The 24642-nt window shown below is 38.0% G+C and overlaps 1 protein-coding gene across 1 annotated transcript in view; it reads right to left on the bottom strand.

Annotated features, from left to right (window-relative positions):
* ptprr (protein tyrosine phosphatase receptor type R) overlaps positions 1-24642 on the bottom strand; it is a 61953-nt gene that overhangs the window by 3842 nt on the left and 33469 nt on the right. Inside the window, exons 8-15 of the mRNA XM_012868667.3 lie at positions 23831-23962; positions 17524-17713; positions 14754-14838; positions 10304-10383; positions 7995-8132; positions 5760-5870; positions 1386-1543; positions 1194-1307 (exon numbers count right to left, since the gene is read on the bottom strand). Coding sequence (XP_012724121.3) covers positions 1194-1307; positions 1386-1543; positions 5760-5870; positions 7995-8132; positions 10304-10383; positions 14754-14838; positions 17524-17713; positions 23831-23962 — 1008 coding nt within the window. The remainder of the gene's footprint in view (positions 1-1193; positions 1308-1385; positions 1544-5759; positions 5871-7994; positions 8133-10303; positions 10384-14753; positions 14839-17523; positions 17714-23830; positions 23963-24642) is intronic.

The raw sequence follows: 24642 nt of genomic DNA, 5'->3' as shown, positions 1-24642 counted from the left end.
ACATGAGAGCGAGGATTTTCGGTAAGTTATTTTTTAATTTAGAATTTTTAATTTAGAATTTGCGGGGATGATTACCGACCAGAGGGGCGGAGGGATACCACATGTGATGTGGTATCCCTCCGCCCCAGCATGTGCTGGAACGCTTTTATATTTTAATATTTATACAATAATGACCACCTGCCCTATTTACTAGGGGGCAAATATAACTCAAGTCACTTCAGCGCGATCTCTCCTCCGCTGCAGCGCTGGTCCAGTTGTCACCATCTTGGAAAATAGTGCGTCGTTGCTCAACAGCGGGTCCGCTGAGTGACGTCACAAAATGGGAGATGACTATTCTTGAACAAGATGGATTCCTCCACATAAACATGATTAAATTAAAATTATTCTTAATTAAAAAAACGTATAATTTATTGCACAGAATGTAGTAGTTTTATATTTAAAGTACTTTCAGCAGTTTGAATTCTGATTTTGACCGGACTTCTCCTTTAAAGGTCAAACCTATCATAAAAGGATGAAAGATTGTTTGAGAAAAACTAAATTCAATATATAAATATACTTTGGAAACCAATAGGCCAGCTCCCCGAGCTGCGCACACGAAAGTGCTGCAATTCTTGAAAAACGATATGTCTATGTTTACAGGCTCTGAAAAGGAATCCCTGATAGACAAAACTTTGCTTTTGGGGGTTGTTAACGGCTTTGACACCTTCTGTTCAAAGATATTTAATAAAGAAAAAGAAAAATCAAAGCTACAGAGAGAACAAGAGCCCATTTCTGCGGTAAAACCTTGGCCCGACGAGCTAATCTGCCACCCAGGTACTGCTAATCTTAGGGAACACAATAAAACAGCCATGGAGCTATGAGATGAAAGTAAACTCTGTATGAAAAACTTCCTACATGACAGTAAAGTCAATAAGAATAATAGGAATAACAATCAAACATAACTCAGACAAAAATATATGCAAAGCATGTCAATTCAAACAAATAAAGACAGTTTATGACGCCGTAAACACAACATCAGAGGCACTAAAGAGGTAAAAAAAAAAAATAATCTTAAAAGGGACTAAAATGTAGAGTAATATTTAGGAGCTCGAACAACAAATAACAAAAACAGTGATAAAGTAAAAGTAAAAAGGGGTTAAATGTGAACGCAATAATAAAGTCATCTTTAAAAGAAATAAAAAGTCGTGTTTTACCTGTCGGCTCGCAGTTGGCAGGTGATGCTCAGCACGTCCACCACTCCCTCCACCTGCAGCTGCCGGCAGCCTATCGTCGTAGCGATGAAGCATCCTGTCCGTCCAATCCCAGCACTGCGAGCAAAGGAACATGGGTAATGGAATGTTTTCTGACCTTTGACAGGCGTGGGGAAACGAGCTGCACGTCGGTACCTGCAGTGGACAATGACGGGTCCCACGGAGGCGGCGGCACGTCTGTCTGCCTCCACGTCGGCCATGAGCTGCAGCAGCGGCAGCGCCGAGTCCGGGGTTTTGTGGTCGGGCCACGACGTGTACCAGTAATGCTGCAGCACGCGGGTTTGGTTCCCACACTGTTCAGACACACGGGACAGGTGAGTCCTTAACCTGAAGCTGCATTCCTGGTGATATATTAAAGAATTATTTTTGTTCTTTGACAAAGTATTTTGGGAAAAACTGGTTAGTTTTAAACTAAGAGCAACAAATAAAGAAGCTCTTAGGTGTTTACACCTTTGAAAATGCACCAAAGTCTTCTGAGGATTTATATAATAACTTAGCTCACTCCTTCAAGAATTACTCCAGATTCATGACATTCGATGAGACAATTTGGACTCCTTCAGATTTTATTACCCACTGGCACGACTTAAATCATATACCAACAGATAACTTAGTTCCCTTAATGTGCTTGTCTGTTTTAAGGAACTGTTTTGTGTTAAATGAATTATCTCTTATACACCTTGCTCAGAACAAGAGTACCAGCCTGGTATCAAATGTAAATGGTAAATGGAAAAGACTCATTCTTCTTTTACTTTTACTGTCAGGTAATGTGCAACCGAATCCAGGTCCAACTTTCAATAACTTTGACACACCTGAAGAATTCAAAACCAGATCAGGTCTTGGTATTTTACATATTAACTCTCGTAGTCTCTTGCCCAAGATAGACCTGATTAAAATCTGGATTGAATCTACCAATACAGATATTTTAGTCTTGACGGAAACATGGTTAAACAAATCCATTACAAACAAAAATATTTCCTTAGAAGGTTACAATGTTTTTCGCTGTGATCGCCTTAAGAAAGGTGGTGGTGTTGCCATCTTTGTAAGGAGCAATTTTCATGTCACACTGTTATCCTCTGTATCTATTCCTAAACAATTTGATTTTCTAGCCCTAAAAATTGAATTCACTAAGGCTCAAAATATTACAGTTATAGGGTGTTATCGACCACCTTCTGCTGTCTGTGATGCACTTCCAAATTTGTACAAATATCTAGCTGACCTAAATAATAATGAATTTGTTTTATTAGGAGATTTAAATCTAGACTGGTTGACAGCATCTTCAGATAGTTTAAAAACTATCTGTGATTCTTTAAATATCACCCAGTTAATAAACTACCCCACTCGACCCAATAACAAATGCCCATCAAAATCATCACTCCTTGACTTAATTATGACAAATGCTCCGCATAAATATACAGGGACAGGAGTTTTTGCAAATGATCTTAGTGATCATTGTGCTGTAGGTATAGTTAGAAATCTCAAGTTACCAAAATCTAAGCCTCGTATTTTGAGCAAAAGAGATTTAAAACACTTAAATGAGCAAGCTTTTATTCATGATTTGATACTTTTTAACTGGAATAGGGTTTCTCTTTTTGATAATGTAGACCTTGCCTGGCAGTATTTTTATGAAGAATTTTTAAGACTAATAAATAAACATGCTCCTGTACGTAAAATTAGGGTGAAGGGAAGAAATAATCCATGGTTTTCCCCAGCTATTGGGGCTCTGCTTAAACAAAGAGATACAGCTTGGGCTAGAGCAAGAAAATTCAATACTGAGGAGAGCTGGCTTTGTTTTAGGAAATTGAGGAATAATTGTACATCATCAATTAAGAAAGCAAAGTCAGACTATTTCCTTGCGGAAATGACAAAAAATTTAAATGATCCAAAGAAATTTTGGAAAACAGTTAAATCAGCTACTGAACAGGCGCCACTGAGTGACTTTCCTAATTTTGTTTGGAAAAAAAGTAAAATGGTGTCTGATAAATTAGAAATTTTAAATTATTTTAATGAGCATTTTATTTCTGTAGGTTCTCTATTTGATGACTTAAATTCATTCGGCCAAAATGCAAATAACGATGAACTGTTTTCGAATAATAATGGTAACTCCACCTCTTTTAACTTTTCCCCTATTTGTACAACTGAGGTTCTTAGAGAACTGAGGAACATAGACACCAGAAAAGCGGCAGGGCCAGATAACTTGGATCCATTTTTTCTAAAGTTGGCTGCAGAGTTTATAGCAGAGCCATTGTCTCATATTTTTAATCTAAGTCTAATCACTAATAAAATCCCTAGTGTCTGGAAATCAGCATTTGTTTTGCCTCTATTCAAGGGTGGGGAGTCATCGCAGGTAAACAATTACAGACCAATTTCTAAATTATGTATCCTAGCAAAAATTTTTGAAAAGTTAGTTGCAGATCAACTAAAGAATTTTTTAGATTTCAATTGTATTTTACAAAATGTACAGTCCGGTTTTAGAAAAAAACATAGTACTGTTACTGCAACTTTAAAGGTTTTCAATGATCTGATCCAGGCTCATGATAACAAAAAACATTGTGTTGCTTTGTTTATCGATCTATCAAAGGCATTTGACACAGTAAATCACACGCTTTTAATTGAAATTCTACACAAAATTGGGCTTTCACATCAAGCTACCATGTGGATAGCTGATTACTTGTCAAACAGAACCCAGAGAGTCCAATTAGCTGGCTACACGTCTTCTAATTTAACTATTTTAAATGGCGTACCTCAAGGCTCAATTCTGGGTCCACTTTTATTCTCCATTTATATAAATAATTTGTGCGTCAACTTGTCAAATGCTTTTTATCATTTTTATGCTGATGACTTAATAATGTACTGCAACTCTTCATCATTATCACAGGCACTACAGTATTTACAGTCTGCTTTTAATGTAGTTCAAACACGGTTACAAACTTTGAAGTTGGTTTTGAATGTGGATAAGACTAAGGCAATGGTTTTCTCCCACTCTGCTAAACTACCAGAAATCCCTCTATTCCTTACCACTGCAGTAGGTGCACAAATTGAGTTTGTTAGTAATTATAAATATCTTGGTTTTATTCTAGATAATGAACTTTCTTTTAAAAATCATATTGCAAATCTATTACGAACATTGAAAATGAAGATTGGGTTTTATTATCGAAATGGACCGTGTTTCTCACTCAAAGCTAGAAGTAAATTGGTTGCAGCAACATTCCTGCCACTTCTGGATTATGGAGATGTTTTATATATGAATGCTTCAACCAAATGTCTGAAATCTTTGAATACTGTTTATCATTGTGCTTTAAGGTTTATAACTGGGGGTAGACGTTTGACACATCATTGTGATTTGTATGCAAAAGCTGATTGGCCTCCTTTAAGTGTTCGGAGAAACAATCATTTGATGATCCTGATCTATAAATCTCTACTTGGACTAACACCAACTTACTTAAGCTCTCTTTTGCATAGATCTAGTAGTTCACATGCTTTACGCTCAAATGACTTTATCCTTCTACATGTTCCTCGTGTTCGAACTGATAAAGGAAAGAAAGCATTCAGTGTGTTGGCTCCTATAGCGTGGAATCAGCTCCAGTCTGAGCTCAAGATGTCAGAAACTATTTCATTGGACTTATTTCGAGCGGTTCTTAAAGATAGACAACAAGCTTGTATGAAACAGTGTCACTGCTTTTAAATTGTTTTTATTGTTTTATATTTGTGCATATGTATTAATTGGTTTTATTTTTGTAACCAGGTTGTAGTGTTTTTGCATATTTCTGCCCAGGTCCCCCTTGAAAATGAGATCCAGATCTCAACGGGGTTTACCTGGTTAAATAAAGGAAAAAAAAAAAAAAAAAAAAAAAAAAAAAAAAAAAAATATGCTCGTGCTCTATTATTATGTTTCTCACATAAAACTGAGAACCACATGTGTTATTTTGCTATAACTTGTTTTAACTTGTGGTGGGAACCTATGACAATGTGTTGTGGGAAAGACTGATTCGGTATTCCTTATTTTGCTTATATTTGCTGTATTCTGAGTTTGCAATGTTATTTTGCTTCACACACTGCTGAGATGCTGGGAACGGTTTTGGTTTTGGAAACATGTTTTGGAAACGGGACGAACAGATCAGCTGAGAGAGAGAACTGGCCACTCTCACTCCCATCTAATACTTTGTTTATTAGTATAAAAAGGAGGGGACTGCCCTCAGTTGATGAAGTCTGCTGTGGGTTCGTGCGTTGATGTCGCTCTAACTGGACTGACCGGCTTCCCAGTCCTATACCATGGTAACAGACCTGTTGAACATCACGCCTGTTTGAAAGAATGTTGCTTTAAATGCTTTCTACTTTGCGTGTGTGAAGTGCTTGCTGTTTGTTTGCTGTATTCTGTGGGGAATAATAAATATGGGCACTATTATCCTAACAGAAACAGTGTTTGTGTTTTTATTTGTGTCTTGCCGATCTCTTCCGAATCTGAATAAAAATTTCATAAAACACCTGGGTGCAGGAGAGCAGAGAGCCTACCTTCAGCGTGAGGCTGCGGGTGGCGTAGTGCTCACACTCCCTGATGCTGTTCACCAGAACCTCCACCTTCCCGTAGATGCCCCTCTTCTCCGGCCAGTACAGGACACACTTCTGCAGACACACACGGCGCGCTCGGTAAACACACATCTGAAGCTTTCAGCGCTTTAAAGAAGATTTACAGACTTTAAGGTTAAAAAGGTCAGAATTAAAACTGATATATTTTCAAGCCATGAAATCTCTACGTGTACGGAAGAGGATTAGGGCCACTCAAAAAAAAAAAAAAAAAAAAGTCTACTCAATTCTGACTTTTTTTTCAGAATTCTCACTTTTTTCTCAGAATTCTCACTTTTTTCTCAGAATTCTAAAATTAAAATCAGAATTTTGAGGGGGAAAAAAGTCAGAATTTTGAGAAAAAAGTCAGAATTCTGACAAAAAAGTCAGAATTCTGACAAAAAAGTCAGAATTGAGTAGACTTTTTTTTTTTTTTTTGAGTGGCCCTAATCCTCTTCCGTACTTCGTGTAATTTGTTGCACATTATTTTGTCCTAATGCAACTTTATTTGGAAACATCCCCATCTAACATGCAATAACCTCTGGATTAATGTTAACACCAACATCTCTCCTTTTCTGGCTTTTTCTTAAGGCTTCGTTTTAACTAGGCACCGCATGTAATTTGTAATAATTACAGAGTTTTCTGTTTTTTTAATCCCGTGCGAATGTGACACGTCAGTAATATGTAAAGTGAAAATTCCCCCGCAAATTACCTACAATAATTTGCTGAACTCATAGAGATGCTGATTCGCATTGGATTGTTATCACAGGACCTGTGATTTGGACAGAAACGGGTTGAATCCGATGCGTGCATGGGTAGTTTTGTTTCCTGGGCGCATTTTTTATTTGCTTCCAGTGAAGAATGGATACTGCATTGGGTCTATACTGTAGAAAAGCATGCAGTTAATGTTGCATTTCGACTTTCTCTGTAGGTGAAATTGTCGGGGAGAACATAACCGGACAGATATTAACCGGCTCGCGCCGCCTGTAACGCAGCACAGCTCGATGGACAGAAGGAAAGGGTTCTATTGGAAAAATGACGGGCACAAATAAGCGACTGCACGTTCAAAAACAAGCCATTTTACAAGCGACTTTAAAAAAAAGAGAGAGCCCAAAGTGCCATATAAGTGGAGTTGGCAGCACTGCTTCTGTTCTCACATTCATAATACGCAGATTTCTGTAAGTTTCATAGAATCTCAGGCTTCGGTTATACCGTGCGAATGCGCCACTTAAAAACTTGATGTAGGGGGTAATTTACTTATCACATAAGGTCCCTAGGTAAAACTAATCCTGTGCATGTAGGGCTCATCTTCAGCCCACGTCTGATTGTTTTCTGAAGAACTTAAACTCTTCAGACGCAGTGTTTATACAGGAATGAGTAACCCTAATTTAATGCTTTTTAATGCTCGTAGAAATAATTGTATTGCCATCAACAGATAGGGTTCCCGGTGTAGGTACCAGATCGGCTCCGGCGCTACCCGATGACGTCTATATATGGCAACTCCACTCAAACAAACTACATTATGCCCGCGGTCTCCATTTGTTACAAATCAATTTTATTTTGTTAATTTACGGTTATTTTCCTGTAAATTAGTCGAGGCATGAAAACTTTTAACATCATTTTGGAATACTTGTGTGGTAGTCTGACAATTTTTATCGGTAATTTTGCAGGATCAAAGTTACAACCTTAGAGAAATTTAATTAAATTTAATTAAAATAAAATTTAATTACTCAGCCAATTGTCAAATATTTGTTGATTTTTTTTTTTTTTTTTTTTTGTAAAATGGCTTGAATATTTGTTCAAGCTTTTGAGAAAAAAGAAACCGCTAAATTAACTTAATAAAATTGATTCGTTACAAATGCAGACCGCGGGCTCAATGTAGTTTGTTTGAGTGGCGTTGCCATAATGTGACGTCATCGGGAGGCGCAGAGACCAAGGCGATTTTCTTCGTAAAATTGTCAGTTTACAAACCGTAATCCCGCTATAATTACTTTAGTAAGTTGTCCAGACCAATTACAATATTTTGCACAATTGAGCAAACGTTAAACCAAACATGTATAGTGACGTCATCAGAAGGCGCAGGACCCGAGTCGATCTGGTACCTACACCGGCTCCACTAAACCGGTACTTTCTTGGCACCAACAGCCAATCAAAACGGTCCGATCCGCCTGAACCTCAGATCACCTCGTTCTTCTCCTTCAGTTTGGTGATCATGACGATGACGGGCGAGTCCTCCTGCCACGCCATCTGCCAGAAGTCGTTCACCGTGTTCACCATGGGACCCTGAGTGGCGATGAAGGCCCGGCTGTCGCCTAGATAACCCTGTGAGGACATGGTGAGTGTTACCAGGAGGCCTTTATTCACATGATTATAATATAATGCATATAACACTGCATGGTGTTTTTGAGGCCACCACCGGGAATGTTTTCCCAATCAGGTCCAGAGATATTAAGTACAGCAGGACAAAGAGTTCAAGTGTGACAGTTTAAACTTTTTCTGCAGCGTTTCCTGACAGGAAGGTGGTCTATTGTGTGAGGGTCTGAGAGCGACATTACAGACTTCGGCTGGAGTTCACTTTCACAGCGTTTCAGCGCGAGGAATCCAGCAGAACAAAGGAAAGCAGCAGACACCCCAGACGAGCAATTAAAGCAGTGAACTGATGAAGAAAACCGCTGATAAAACATCCAAGAAATACAGACACAATGAAGCCTTGAAGGACAGCAGCTGTGTTACTTCAAGCTCGATGCAGATGTTCAGATTCCCCCGATTAGTTTACGATCGTCGTTTGTTCTGTTGGGCAGAAATCTGCAGGTCGTAGTTTTGACACAATTCAGCCAAGTTCAGTTTGTTTCCAAATGGAGAAAACAGTTTTCTATCAAATAAAAATACAGGAGATTGCATTAGGTTGGAGACAAGGCGTGATCCCTCCTCCAGAGCATGCATGTGGTGAAAGTGGAAATAAATAACCTGCTTTTAACAGAAAGAAACTACCAGCACAACTGGAGGCTTTAGACGCACAGAAAACACCAATTATGTATGAGAACAACAGAGCTAAATGGATCTGAAGATTCAGCAAATTTTAAACAAGTCGGTTTTGGTCCGTGAAACAGACACCCCGTCTACTTTTAAGACTAATCTTAAAACTTTCCTTTGTGGCAAAGCTTCTAGTCAGAGTGGCTCATGTTACTCTGAGCTACCTCTGTAGTTATGCTGCTATAGGCCTAGGCTGCTGGAGGACATCAGGGTCTATTTCTCTCACTCTGCTGAGTTCTCCTACTGCTCTCCAATCTGCATTGTTTGTTATTCCAGCTTTTAACTTTTTGTTCTATGTCTTTTTTCTCTTCATGGAAGGTACACCTGGTCTGGCATTCTGTTAGCTGTGACATCATCAGGGGAGGCAGATCATCCTCTATTACCATCTACCATAGAAAGTACTCCTGGGTCAATGTGTAATTTCTGTGGTTAACGGGAGGTTTTCCTCCCTGTTAAAGGGGAGTTTTCCTCTCCACTGTCGCTTCATGCATGCTCAGTATGAGGGATTGCTGCAAAGCCATCAACAATGCAGACGACTGTCCACTGTGGCTCTACGCTCTTTCAGGAGGAGTGAATGCTGCTTGGAGAGACTTGATGCAACCTGCTGAGTTTCCTTAGATAGGAATTGTTTTTTTTTAACCAATCTGTATAATCTGACTGAATTTGACTGTGGAAAAAGCCTTGAGAAGACATGTTTCATGAATTAGCGCTATATAAATAAACCTGAATTGAAACACTGCAAAAAGGGAACTAAAAGTAAACAACATTTTCTTGAAATTTGTGTAGTTGTCTTTGATTTGAGCAGGTAAATGAGACTACTTGCCAATGGAACAAGATTTTTTAACATAAAATAGTAACAATTCATCTGGACCATCTTGTTCCCAGTGTACTATCTAATTATCTAATTTTAAGGGCAAAAATACTCGTTCCACTCGCAAATAGTCTCCTTTACCTGCTCAAATCGGTGAAAAATGCACACATTTCAAGAGAATTTTACATACTCTTAGTTCCCTTTTTGCAGTGAAGAAAGAAAGTCAAGTCAAAGCGAGACATATGTAGAAGAATAAAATATATAAGGAATTTTAATACTGTTGAGTTTGCTAGCAAACCATCACCAGATATCCAGTCCACATGGATCGACCATAAACTGGGTTTTTAAAAATGTTCACTGTGGATAAGTTTATCAAAAATCACAGTTTCTGTCACGAAAACAAAGGGAGGGAAGGTGCAGAAAATGATTCATGGTGGTGCGCAGGAGGCTTAATGGTTGGGAAAATTGCACAGCTCTATTGCTTTCCTACAGTTAGCAGCAGGCTATCATGGTTAGCTTGGTTAGTGAGAGCAGACAACTGGCACAGACTAGTTAGTGGATCCGGTTTTCTGTGTGTGGCAAACAGTAAATACAGCTAAAAGCTAAGGAGAGCATATAAAAGTGGGGAACATAATGTTGTACTACCCACCCGTATGTAGTTAGCATTGATGTAGGAGCTCAGCAGGTCGTTGCAGCTCTTTGACTTCAGGATCACTCTGGAATGAGGATCTAAGACACAAGAACAAAAGGTGTTAGAAAAGGGAACCGTATAGAGCAACATTTATTTCATTAACTCTGGTCTCTTACATAGAAACCCTGACGAAGATCAGAATTATTCAAAATTAATTAAGTACCGATGCAAAGTTTCCGGCAGGTACTTGCATTTAGCACATTGCTGCAATTTTGAACACTAATTTTCTTAAAATGAGTATTTGTCTTTGATTTAAACAGGTAAATAAGATGATTTGCCAGATTAATATGATTTTTGCACTTAAACTAGGAAGAACTCATCTCCATCGTCTTATTTCAATTCAATTCAATTCAATTCAATTCAATTCAATTTTATTTATATAGCGCCAAATCATGAAACATGTCATCTCAAGGCACTTTACAAAGTCAAGTTCAATCATATTATACAGATTGGGTCAGATTACACAGATTGGTCAAAAATGTCCTATATAAGGAAACCAGTTGATTGCATCAAAGTCCCGACAAGCAGCATTCACTCCTGGGGAACCGTAGAGCCACAGGAAGAGTCATCTGCATTGTACATGGCTTTGCTGCAATCCCTCATACTGAGCAAGCATGAAGCGACAGTGGGAAGAAAAACCACCCATTAACGGGAAAAAAAAACCTCCGGCAGAACCGGGCTCAGTATGAACGGTCATCTGCCTCGACCGACTGGGGTTACAGAAGACAGAACAGAGACACAACAAGAGAAACAAAAAAGCACAGAAGCACACATTGATCTAGTAATCTGTTCTACATTAGATGGTAGTAGCAGGTGAGCCGTCTTCTCTGGATGATGTCACAGTTAACAGAACGCCAGACCAGGTGTACCTACTATGAAGAGAAAAGAGAGAGAACAGAAAGTTAAAGCAGAAATGACAACACATAATGCATAATTGAAGAACAGTAGAACTCAATATAGTGAGAAAATTAGATCCTGATATACTCCAGTAACCTAAGCCTATAGCAGTAAAACTATAAAGGTAGCTGAGAGTAACATGAGTCACTAGTTATAATTTTTGTCAAAAAGAAAAGTTTTAAGCCTAGTCTTAAAAGTAGACAGGGTGTCTGCCTCACGGACCAAAACTGGGAGTTGGTTCCACAGGAGAGGAGCCTGATAGCTAAAGGATCTGCCTCCCATTCTACTTTTAGAGACTCTAGGAACCACCAGCAGACCTGCAGTCTGAGAGCGAAGTGCTCTGTTAGGAACATACGGGGTAATCAGAGCTCTGATATATGATGGAGTTTGATTATTAAGGGCTTTATACGTTAGAAGAAGAATTTTAAATTCTATTCTTGATTTAACAGGAAGCCAATGAAGGGAAGCTAAAATTGGAGAAATATGATCCCTCTTGTTGATTTTCATCAGAACTCTTGCTGCAGCATTTTGGATCAGCTGAAGGCTTTGAACTGCATTTTGTGGACTTCCTGATAGTAAAGAATTACAATAGTCCAGCCTTGAAGTAACAAATGCATGGACCAGTTTTTCAGCATCACTCCTGGACAGAATGTTTCTAATTTTGGCGATATTCCGGAGGTGAAAAAAGGAAACTCTGGAAACCTGTTTAATATGGGATTTAAATGACATGTCTTGGTCAAAAATAACACCAAGATTTTTTACTTTATTACCAGAGGCCAGGTTAACGCCACCCAGATTAAGTGATTGGTTAAGAAGTTTATTTTTTGAGGACTCTGGCCCAAAGATTAAAACTTCGGTCTTGTCAGAATTTAGATGCAGGAAATTTAAAGTCATCCAGCTTTTGATGTCATCAAGACATGACTGCAGTCGAAGTAATTGATTGGATTCATCAGGATTTATGGATAAATATAGCTGAGTATCATCAGCATAACAGTGGAAATTAATCCCATGCTGTCTGATAATTTTGCCTATCGGAAGCATATATATAGTAAAGAGAATTGGTCCAAGGACTGAACCCTGTGGTACTCCACAGGTGACCCTAGAGTTTGAGGAAGATTTATTATTAACATGAACAAATTGGAATCTGTCTGACAGATAAGATTTAAACCAGCCTAATGCTTTCCCCTTAATCCCTACAGTATGTTCAAGTCTTTGTAGGAGAATATTGTGATCAACTGTATCAAATGCAGCACTGAGATCTAACAGGACAAGTATAGACACAAGTCCATTATCTGAGGCCATGAGAATATCATTAGTGACCTTCACCAGAGCTGTTTCAGTGCTATGATGAGCTCTGAAGCCTGACTGAAACTCCTCAAGTAGGTCATTACTTTGTAAATGTTCACAAAGTTGATTAGCAACTACTTTCTCAAGAATTTTAGATAAGAAAAGAAGATTAGATATAGGTCTGTAATTTACTAACTCATCTTGATCAAGAGAAGGTTTCTTAAGTAAAGGTTTAATAACAGCTACTTTCAAAACCTGTGGTACATATCCATTTACTAAGGATAGATTAATCATGTCTAAAATAGTGCCACTGATCAAAGGGAATATGTCCTTAAACAACTTGGTTGGGATTGGGTCTAACATACAGGTAGAAGGTTTAGATGAAGCTAAAATTTTAGATAGCTCAGAAAGCTCTACTGCTTTTAAACAGTTCAAACACTGCGCAGGTTCTAAGGATTCCTCCAATGCTGCCTCACTTACTGAGGACGAGGTAATCATGTTTGGGAGGATGCCAATTATTTTATTTTTAATGGCATCAATTTTATTTATGAAGAATCCCATAAAATCATTACTACTAAGAGCTAAGGGAATGGATGGATCAACAGAGCTGTGGCTCTGGGTAAGTTTGGCAACTGTACTAAAGAGAAATCTAGGATTATTTTTATTCTCTTCAATTAATGATGAAAAATATGCTACTCTAACTCTGCGGAGGGTCTTGTTATACAACAATAGTCTGTCCCTCCAGATTAAGTAGGATTCCTCTTGGTGTGTAGAGCGCCATTTTCTCTCCAATTTCCTAACATTGTGCTTCAAGGAACGCAGCTCTGAATTAAACCAAGGAGTGCAAGTATATCAAGTGCAGTATATCTAATTATCTTATTTTAGGGTTCAGAATACTCATTCCATTGGCAGATCATCTTATTTAACTGCTCAAATCAAGGACTAATACACTAATTTCAAGAATATTTTACTCACTTTTAGTTCCTTTTTGTAGTGATAATTATAAGTGTTGAAAATCTATAGTTAAAAGTAAATGCCTTTTTTGGTCTCATATTTGCAAAATCTAGAACACAAAAAGTCAACGTAAGTGTAGAATATCAGGATGTGGAGGTTCTTCTGGATCATTGAGGCTGGATTATTAGGAGCGATTATTTATTATTAGGTGTGTTTTGAAGCTGCAAGAAACCCGTCTTAATTTTTCCATTCTTAAAAGGTACAATAAAGTAAACATAAAATTCTGTTAAAAAACTGTATCCAGAAAGTAAATTAGTAATAAAAACGGATCAGGGCCTAGAATTGAGCCTTGAGGAACTCCATTTGTTAGTGCACTGCAAAAACGGATCTAAAATTAAGTAAAATGTTCTTAAAGTTCTTAAAGACATTTACTTTTAACTATAGATTTTCAACACTTATAATTATCACTACAAAAAGGGAACTAAAAGTGAGTAAAATATTCTTGAAATTAGTGTATTAGTCCTTGATTTGAGCAGGTAAATTAGATTATTTGCCAATGGAATGAGTATTTTTACCCCTAAAATAAGATCATTAGACATTATGCACTTGAAATAAGATGATGGAGATGAGTTGTTCCTATTTTAAGTGCAAAAATCTTATTCCATTGGCAAATAATCTTATTTACCTGCTCAAATCAGGACAAATACACTAATTTTAGGAACATTTTACATATTTTAAGTTCGGTTTTTGCAGTGTGAGGCTGATAACTGGATGAATACTAAACAACATGTTGCTGTATCTCTCATTTAGACTGCATCAGCTGAAGATCAGTAGACCTGCTAGGATCGTGTTTCAGGTTTCAAACAGCTCACACTGGCCCTGCAGAGCACAATGAACACTTTGCAAAGAAAACACACACTGGAACGCAGGATCAACAGCAGCTTTAGGTGAACATTCCTGTCTCCTGATTGGCTGCAGGAAGGAACAACTCTGTTTCTGATAACCCCCCACTCTTCCAAAACACGAGTGCACAATCCAAAAATTATTTGTAACGCAATGTTTTAATCAGAATAAGCACCTGACTGTGAGAACAAACTGTGCTCAGAGTAGTTATTGTCGGAACGTGTTGCTGGGGAAGAGCGAGGGTGAAATATATCTTTGGGAACGTCGGCCTTTGACACTCCGACATAATAAAACAACTTCCTGGTTCAGGGGGAAATGAGGGATGTTTTGGAAGTGTTGCTGCTTCTTAGCGACGTACAGTACTTACTGGGCAGTATGGTCTTGTATCTGTTCTTAGTGCCGTGGTTGGGAATATCCAGCTCCTTGGGATCGATGAAATTCATGGGAATTTCCTGAGAGGGGATAAAAGACGGGCATCAGCGATACGACACGCGTTATCCTCAGCCTGAACAGTACATCCTGGAATTTATTCAACTGGGGGTATGAAGTATAGAGCTGGATCATTTTAAGATGGACAAATCTTAAACACTTGTCTCTTGATCTAATGAGCAAGAGAAGTTGGATTAATTTTAGGTTGAGCTATTCCAAGAGGAGCATCTGATGTGGAAAAGAGAAAACCACACAACTAAATGCCAGCTTTAAAAAAAGATGAGTGATCAGAGTAAAAACACTGAATTAAAAATCTGTGTCCTCATGAAAAGGGCATAGAGAAATTTCCAAGTTTGTAAAAGAAAACTTTTCCCCCCTTTTTTTTTGGGTCTTGATCAATACTTTGATCAATTTGAAATAAAATAGATAAATTAGCATAAACCAACACACTAAAAATGGCATTTAATTTTTATACATAAAATTACTAATAAAGGCTCACTGATAATGTTCACATCAATCCTTCATTAATCCAGGAAGGACAATCAAATCTAGATGGTCGCACACTTTCAGAACGTAACGCAACGTCTGCATTTCCAGCGTTCTGATTGGACGATCTGATCTTGGGGCCGTAGGATTTGTGTCTACTGAGAGCGTACTGGGCATGCTCACTGCGATTCCAGATGTTCGTTATTTAAACAAACGGTGGGGGGCCTCTCCCAATATCAAGACGCCTCAGGAGGATTTAGCTACTGAGTCAGTTTTCTGGCAGACTTAGATATATAGACAGATGTTTATAGTAGAATTTTATTGGTAAGGGAATCTGTGTTTTTAACAATATTACTCTATAGAAAGAACGACCCTGTTCCACTGATTATTGTGAACATGGAGCTCCACAGCGACATCTGGTGGGGCCTGGCCCCAAATGCAGAGCCCCACAGCTCTCAACTCCTCATAGAATCTCAGATGTCGACTAATTCCCAGAACATTTAACAGATTAAAGCTCTAAAAAGGTTCTGTATCTTGATACCTTTATTTACTCATTTAAGCATCATTGCTTTAATTGATACGTCAGCTCCAGCTTAAGAGCTACAGGTATGAATCTATATGGGACTAGATCAGGGGTCTGTAACCTGTGGCTCCTAATAACTTTGGCTAAAAATTATATTTTTATTATGGTATTTGAATGTAACAATGATAATAAATGCAGGTTTTAGCAGTTTCTTGTTGGAATAATTGCGCTTAATTTTTACAACAGAATGATGCTAAAAGTGCCTGGAATATTTAATTTTAAATATTTTTTTTCCATTATGTTGGAAACCGAATTTTTTTTACATCAATATCCACAAATATCAACATCCCATCCATCCTCTTTTTTTCAAACCTGAAAATAAAAACATAAAAGGGCGTTTCTTTAACGATGACAACATGTTTCCTACAGTAGATCTTTATCAAAAATTATAACTTGTTTTTTTTCAAAAGGCCAGGCAACATTTGCGGCTCTGGACGAGTTTAATTCAAGTGGACTGGAGGAAAAATGGCTCTTTAGACTCTAAAGCAGGGGTGTCAAACATACGGCCCGCGGGCCGGATCCGGCCCGCCGAACAATTTAGTCCGGCCCTGTGGCTAAATGCATTATCATTATAATTTTATTTTTTTATTTATTTTTTTTCCCTCCCAGTGTCCTGTCTGGCAATGTGGCAATAAGAATTGTTGTGTAAATGCCACAAAGAGCTCATCAGATTTGACTTTCACAAGTGGAGCAGAACTGCTTTTGCCATAGTGCTCCGCTTGATCTATGAATGTGAATAGTTTTATTATGATTCATGCGGGGAATATCTCAAATGATATGGACACTACAATGGGAAAGTAGGAGAGGAAAGGAAGAACAAGAAGAACAAAAGAAAAGGTGAAAGAAAGAGGAGATTAAAGGAAGAGAATGATAAAACAATTATTGAAAAAAAATATGTACTTTGTTTAATTGAAAATCTGCAGTTCCTATATTGTCCACGAGGGGCGCCGTGTTTTAATTAGCAGATTAAGCTTCAGGTGTGGAAAAATTTAAATCATTTCTTAATTTTTATCCGTTTGATGTATTTTGTCATGCAGGACAGTGTTTTTAAGTTCCAAAAATTGTGAATAAATGTTTTTCAACATTGTACAATCACTGTGATCAGTTCTTATGCATAATGCACAAGTAAATGTTTAACTGAGTAAAAGTATTGTTGAAATTGCACATACTTTTCTTAAAAACGCTGAGGTTATTCATAATATATTGTGTAAAAGTGAAATTAATTTAATATAAAAATCAACAACAAGTCCACTTTTATTAGTTCTATTTAATCTTGCAATGAGTTTACTCGTGTGGCCCTCTTGAGATCAGATTAAGCTGAATGTGGCCCCTCAACCAAAATCAGTTTGACACCCCTGATCTAAAGGTTGCAGGCGCCTGGACTAGATGCAATAAAAAACACAGCAAAAAATCCACCTTTTTTGTTGTTTTTTGTCTTTCCAATACTCATCTTGACCCGGAAAAGGTCCAAACAAACAAAATAAATACTTTTCCACCATTTTAAAGACAGAAATAACCCCTCAGTGAATATAAAGCCCTCACTTATATCAACAGTGTTTTATTACATCCAGACCAGTAGAAATTCCTTGTATTGCATCGTTGTCATCAGCCGGAGCGTTAAACGGCTGGAGGGACTTACAGCGAACTCGACGTGCAGCTTGTGCGTGTTGCTGACGACGTCGCGAAGCTGCTGCCGTGTCAGCGGTCGGCCGGCCGCCAGCAGGTACTCTCTGGCCGCCGCCTCCCTGGGGGTTACCACGGAGACGCTGAGGGGCTCCACCGAGCCGAGCGCCGACATGTCCAGCACCAGGGACACGTTAGAGCCTCGTCTGCACAGGAAAGGATGGGAGAGGAGACAAAGGTGTCCGTCAGGAGTGGAAAAGGTTTCCGTTTTTCCTTCCCGCGTTTTATCGAAAAGAGTTTTAAGATTTGTGGCTCAGGTTCCTGCAGAAGTTAAAGGAAAATAGTGGAAGTTTTCAGAGAATGCTCATTAACGCTATCCACTGATCCAGATGTTTCACTTTAGCTACGTTAAAAAAAATTAAGAATTTACAGATAAGCTTGGATCCGTTAATAGAAAACTCTAATAAACTATAATTATTTCATCCATGGGCACCCAGGGCAAGGGTAGGAAAAATAAGTAAAATGTTCTTAAAAATGTGTGTATTTGTCCTTGATTTGAGCAGTTAAATAAAATCATCTGCCAATGGAATGAGTGTTTTTACTCCTAAAATTAGATAATTGGATATCCTGCACTTGAAATAAGATGATGGAGATGAATTGTTCCTATTTTAAGTAAAACAAATCTTATTCCATTGGCAGGTCATCTTATTTACCTGCTCAAATCAAGGACAAATACACAACTTTTAAGAAAATGTTAGTTATTTTTAGTTTGGTTTTTGCAGTGTGCATGCCAACAGCGCTACCCACTGGTAGGCATGTAATTTGATTAACTCCCCGAAATTGTCAATCTGGGCAGTTTACACAGAAACAGGATTGTAAGGATCTCAGCCGACCGGGTAAACGTTTTAATTTGATGGCTGCAACCAAAGAAAATGCTTTAAGGTAAGCAAAGAACGAAAGAGAAATGGTAGAACGTGCAAAGAAATGTGTTTATAAAGCCTCAACGAGCAGCAGGTAAAGTAGAAGAAGTGACATTTGGTATTGAAACTAGAAGGTCCAGACCAGAATTAAGTCAGAAAAATCAATGCATCTAACAATTAAACCATGAAACGGGTAATTTCCTCTTTCATGCCGGCGACCATTTAAAAGCCAAGTACGGTCACATCTAAGCTGCAAATACAATTTAATTATAAATCACCCGAGAAAGAAAAAAAAAAGGTTCTTGAGACAAAAATATAAAGCAGCAATAATCAGCAGTAAAGATAAGAGATGACTCAGCGTTTACTGTTGATCATTTACAGCAAATCCCTCCACACGTAATAAAAAGGTGGCTGATAACTGCAGTTAGCACTTTTTGGTCTCTGTCTTTTTTCTCTTCATAGAAGGTACACCTGGTCTGGCGTTCTGTTAGCTGTGACATCATCCAGAGAAGACAGATCATCCACTGGGTCTTCTCTAATCCCAGTGGGTGGAGGCAGATGAGCGTTCACACTGAGCCTGGTTCTGGTTCTGCTGGAGGTTCTCCTCCCTGTTAAAGGGGAGTTTTCCTCTCCACTGTCGCTTCATGCATGCTCAGTATGAGGGATTGCTGCAAAGCCATCAACAATGCAGACGACTGTCCACTGTGGCTCTACGCTTCTCCAGGAGTGAATGCTGCTTGTCGGGACTTTGAAGCAATCAACTGGTTTCCTTATATAGGACATTTTTGACCAATCTGTATAATCTGACTGATTCTGACTTTGTAAAGTGTCTTGAGATGACATGCTTCATGAATTGGCGCTATATAAATAAAATTGAATTGAACTGAATCACGTATTAGCCGCTAGGCTATCATTAGCAGAAGTGAGAACGATGCGCAGCACAAATAACCACCCAGTAGGAACACGGTGCACTAAATGGTTAAACCGAACTTAACGAACATTCATGGCAGATAATTTACTTCGAGGAGTTTTAGGAACGACCAGGACATGTAGACAGCACTAGAAGACGTCCATATTTACAGGTTAATAGCAAAGACAGTTGATTTGGGGGGAGTGAGTTACCCTTTAATTTGTGGAAAAAAAAAAGTTTGAATGTGATTGATGGGAATTTCTCTCAACAATGCAGTAGAGCTGCACTGCAAAAAAAGTACTAAAAATAAGTAAAAATTTCTTGAAATGAATGCATTTGCCCTTGATTTGAGCAGGTAAATAAGATTATCTGCCAATGGAGTGAGTATTTTTACCCCTAAAATAAGATAATTAGACATCCTGCACTTGAAATAAGACGAGGGAGATGAATTGTTTCTATTTTAAGTGCAAAAATCTTATTCCATTGGCAAATCATCTTATTTACCTGCTCAAATCAAGGTCAAATAGTTTCATTTCAAGAAAAAATGTTTTATTTGTAGGTCTATTTTTGCAGTGTGATTGAACCTGCTGCTGCCACCGTAAAATAAAACCAGGTGTTAAACCAACAATCGCATTTAAATAAAGTCAGCTGGTTTACTGTGGGACTCTTAGGGGTTAATGTGTAAAATATCACATCTTTTACTGGTTCCTCTACACAGAGGTAAAATATCTCCACAAAAATGTGACGAATCTCAGCGGTGCTGGTGAAGGGAGTTCAACGACTGAAACATTTTTGTGACATGACTACACGTTTATTTCCTTGTAGATCTGCTCATTCAGGCAATATTTTACATTCTGACTCTTTTGCAGCCATTTTCTTGCAGATTTGCTGCCGTGTCTGGATCATTTCTCTGATTATGACCCAGCTTTGGTCAGATGTTTTAAAAAATGCCTCGTCTACTTTGACCACATTGACCCGCTCTGATGTAAGCAGCCTTTTCTTGCTGTAAAAGGACAAATCAATACAAGAGACGTGGGCGGACTCTCCGTCTGGCTACGTGTCGGCCGGTTTCCCCTTCAGGATGCCGTTACTTCCAATTTGTTTGATTGCCGATTGGCTGGCATCCAGAGTGGACAACACACACACTGACAGACACCCAGAAAAACATCCTGTTCTCACTCCTGAGCCTGAAATCTTCCTTCCCTTTGTTACCTCAAGAAACACCACGTCTTCAGCCCCATTGTACCCTCCACTCAATCATGTAACCAGAACAAAATGGCGTCCAGCGTTCAGCTCTGTGGACTTGTCGCTTCTCAGAGGAAGAGAGCCGAGCAGCAGATAAAGATGTTTTCTTTACACGTGTGAAACTGCTTAACGCGGGCGCGCAGGAAATGAACTGCGGCCAGGTTTTAAAGAGCTGCTAAAGACGCAGCAGCTGGAAATACGGTCAGTCTCTCAACACGTCTGGGGTGTGAAGAACAAAGTCATCCTCCGATCCGTCACGTCTGAGACTTGTGTTGCACCGCGCCGGGTAAAAATACGAGTCACACAAATAGAAACAACTCCACAAGAAAAAAAGGTTAATATTTTAGGTGGGTTTTTACCCTGCAAATAAAACAAAATAAGTTATTTCTTTGCTTGCATAACATTTATTTATACCTTTTGTCGTTTGCATGGTCTGGTTCCTGTTTATTCTGGTGGAACAGATGATAAACCCAATATGACTTAAAGGTGCATAGCCACGTTATTTGACTTATTTATGCGTTAATAGCTCACTCTGGTTGCATACAAAGTTTTTATGAAAGATTATTACGTCCTGCTGCCATATTAGTCGTTATTTTGGTGTTTTATGCTTTGGTTATGCTCAATTTGTTAGTAAATAAAGCTTTTCGTGTTTATGATTTTAACAGAAGTACGTACTGCACATGGGCAGCAGGAGTTAAGACAAGGAAGCGGCTAACGGCTATTAGCATCTCCAGGCAAAACAATGAAGAAATGTCCAAGATCCCGTAAAAAAAGAACACAAATAAATATGATTCCAAGAGGGAAAATCCTGGAATGTCTCTGGGAATCCAGTCTGAACGTTGGTGTTCCCTGAAGCGGACGCTAAACCTGCCGAGGCTCAGATGTGACGCAGAGTTGACTGACGTGAGTAAATGTTCTGATATGAGGCTCTTAAAGCTGCTGTAGATCGTTTATTTAATTAATAATGTTGGTCTTCATCACGCCGAGCTGCTGCTTTACTGCGAGGCATTGCAGAGTGTCAGGCTCAGTCCGACATTATTAAATACTGATTTATAAATTGAGTAAACAGGTGTAATGACAGTTCTGATACTGCCACTAGATGGCGCCACATCTGTTCATTTCTGCTAATTGCACCCGGCTCTGGATTCTATCTAGCCTCAAAAAGGACCATAAAAACACTATCAAGATGGAGGCTTGGTGTATATAACCTTATTTAATCCTAATCAGATGTTTTTTGTTTTTTAGAAGCATATAATGTGGCTATATACCTTGAAGATTACTAAAGTTGCCAGGCTGTCACTCCATTGCCATGCTGCAAACTCAAAACAACGGTAAAATAAGGACTGCAATTAAAGCAAAGCAAGTTGAACTATTATATAAAAGCCACACAATCATAAATGAGCCCTAAACAGTTTTTCAAATGTGCCAACATGTTATTTAACATAATAAATAACAAATAAACCAAAGACAACTCAAAAAGCGCAACACAACTAATAATACAAGCCAGGTCTCAAACCTTAAAATAAACTGTTTAAAATAGTTAAACTATTTCAGCTGTTAATCCGTTTATTGAAAACACCTGAACTCTTTTTGAGTTTTACCAACAAATCTGTTTAGATGGTTATTAAAAAAGGTACTCTGAAGAAAATATTTTTAATGAATTGGGAGAGTAAACGCTAAATAATCCAACATGTAGTTCTTACGCTAAAGCCTTTAATCTCTAATCTTCTATTATATAGAGTTAAATTTTGCAGATTATCTGAAAATGTGTCATTTCAACAGTAATTTCCAGCCATGCTCTTTCGAAGGTGCATTTACGATCTTTTCTTTTACAAAATTTCCTGAAATCCCGGATTGTTTTGCATATAATACTATTGAATTTAATGAATATGACAACAGTAATAAAGCATAACGTGCTTCTGTTCGTCAAACAGACACTTTTGTATTTAATCTACAGCTTCTGTTAGAACAGTTCTGGTTCCTTTTAATAAACTCCTCTTTCTTCTTAAATCACATTTTATTTCTGCACAATGAGCTGTTTTTAATCTAATTTAATTGGGCAGGTGGCCCCTTTAGAGCTCTATAAATTAACCAGAACCTTAGATCAGAAACCGAACGGTTGAAGGAAGCTGCGTATTCCATGCAGGAATACGAAGGCATTTAAACAATGAGCCTTACATAAGCCGAGCATCCTTATTTAAAAACCACGCCTTGTATTGTTAACAGCATGGGAGAGGAAGAGATCGTTAATACTGAGGAAACTGAAGCACTTTGAGATGAGAGATTAAAATAAAACGTTTTATAATAGCTGTGTGGTATTTTTTTTTTATGTTGAAATAGTTTTAAAACTCAAAACTTCCAAAAAAGCTACCAGGAACCACAATAAATAAATGTTTTTAACAAAAAGCACCTTTTTACCCCTTTATTTATTAGGAATTATTTCCTGAAACAAAATGTTAATCTTAACTTTACTGCTAAATTTAAGATCTTTGTACGTTTAAAAAGCTAAAAGAATCAGCTTGAACAATCGCAGGTCAGAGGTTACTGTAGTCCAAACACTTTCCCTCCAAACATTATGATTTCTTCCTGTTTTATAATTATTATATTATATAAACAGCTGCTAACGAGTCAAATTATTTCATTATAAAACAGATCAGAAGACATAAAATTAAGCTGCCTTTACTGGACGGTTATTCAAGGCAGAAAAAAACTAAGAACCAGATTATATATTAGAATTTTAGTTGAGATTTGCTGTGATTGTCAATAAGATGAATCCTTGATCTTCTTTGGAGAAAAATTAGAACAATATTTTTTTTTATTCTGAAGTTTAAATTTCTCTCAGCTGGGAAACATTTTGCTTCAAAATAAAAAAAAACATTTTTAGCAACAATTTGACTTTTCTACGGAAGAGGATTAGGGCCACTCAAAAAAATTAACAAATTTACTCAATTCTGACTTTTTTCTCAGAATTCTGAGAAAAAAAGTCAGAATTGATTAGATTTTTTATTTTATTGTTTGATTGGCCCTAATCCTCTTCCGTACTTTTCTCTTCCGCTGATGGTGAAAAACTTCATGAACAGTTGTTTTATTTACATAATGCCCTGAAATACAATGGTGAATTAAAATAAATAAAAACTAATCCGTAATTTAAGGCGTTTTGCGGGACGCATCTCAGTTTCCAACTTTAATTTTGCCCGTCAGCGCCAGTTTGTCATGCAGCTATGATCGCGCTCTTCCTGCGCTCTCACCTCTCCTGCAGGCCTGCGGCGGGCTTCATCCTGAAAGGGGAGGGGCACGGCTTCAGCTCGTTAGTGGCCGTCACCGGGGGAGCGCTCGTTAGGGAGCGGCTCTCAGTGTTGATGACAGGAACAGGGGTGGGCCTGGAGAAGAAGAACAGAAAAAAGTCAGGTGGAAGACACACCAGATATAATAATGATAATAATAATAATCTGAAATGTTAATATATACTAAAACAGCCGTGTCAGTGTTGTTCTGGTGTCGCTTTGTAAATATTTAAAAGCTGAAACAAAACCTGCAAATCAGATTCTAAAAACTGATCGGATGATCTAATCCATCCCATCGTATCTGTGGGTTGTTTAGGGTGGTTGTCCTGCTGGAAGGTTTTTAAATCCCTCAAAAGAAGAGGCTTTAATTAAAAAGTCGCTGAAATAGTTTTTCCATATTTACTATCAGTTCTCCAGCACTTCACACACAGAAGACGCCATTTAAACGTCGATGAGAACATGGTGGACTCTCCCAGAAGAAAAGTGCTTCAGGACACACATGTTGTTGTGGCTCCGCCCCTCATGGCCGGTATCCTTGGCAACTAGAGAGTCACACCCACAGACTTATATAAGTCGATGCCATGTTGTATGTGACAGAGAGTAGTGAACGTCGATATATATATATATATATATATATATATATATATATATATATATATATATATATATATATATATATATATATATATATATATATATATATATATTTTTTTTTTTTTTTTTTTTTTTTTTTTTCATATTAATTCTTTTTTCTTTAGCACACGCGCCTCATGCAC

This window comes from Fundulus heteroclitus, chromosome 17 (genome assembly GCF_011125445.2).
Source record: "Fundulus heteroclitus isolate FHET01 chromosome 17, MU-UCD_Fhet_4.1, whole genome shotgun sequence".
Classification (NCBI taxonomy): Eukaryota; Metazoa; Chordata; class Actinopteri; order Cyprinodontiformes; family Fundulidae; genus Fundulus; species Fundulus heteroclitus.
This window is presented reverse-complemented; position numbering and strand designations above follow the sequence as displayed.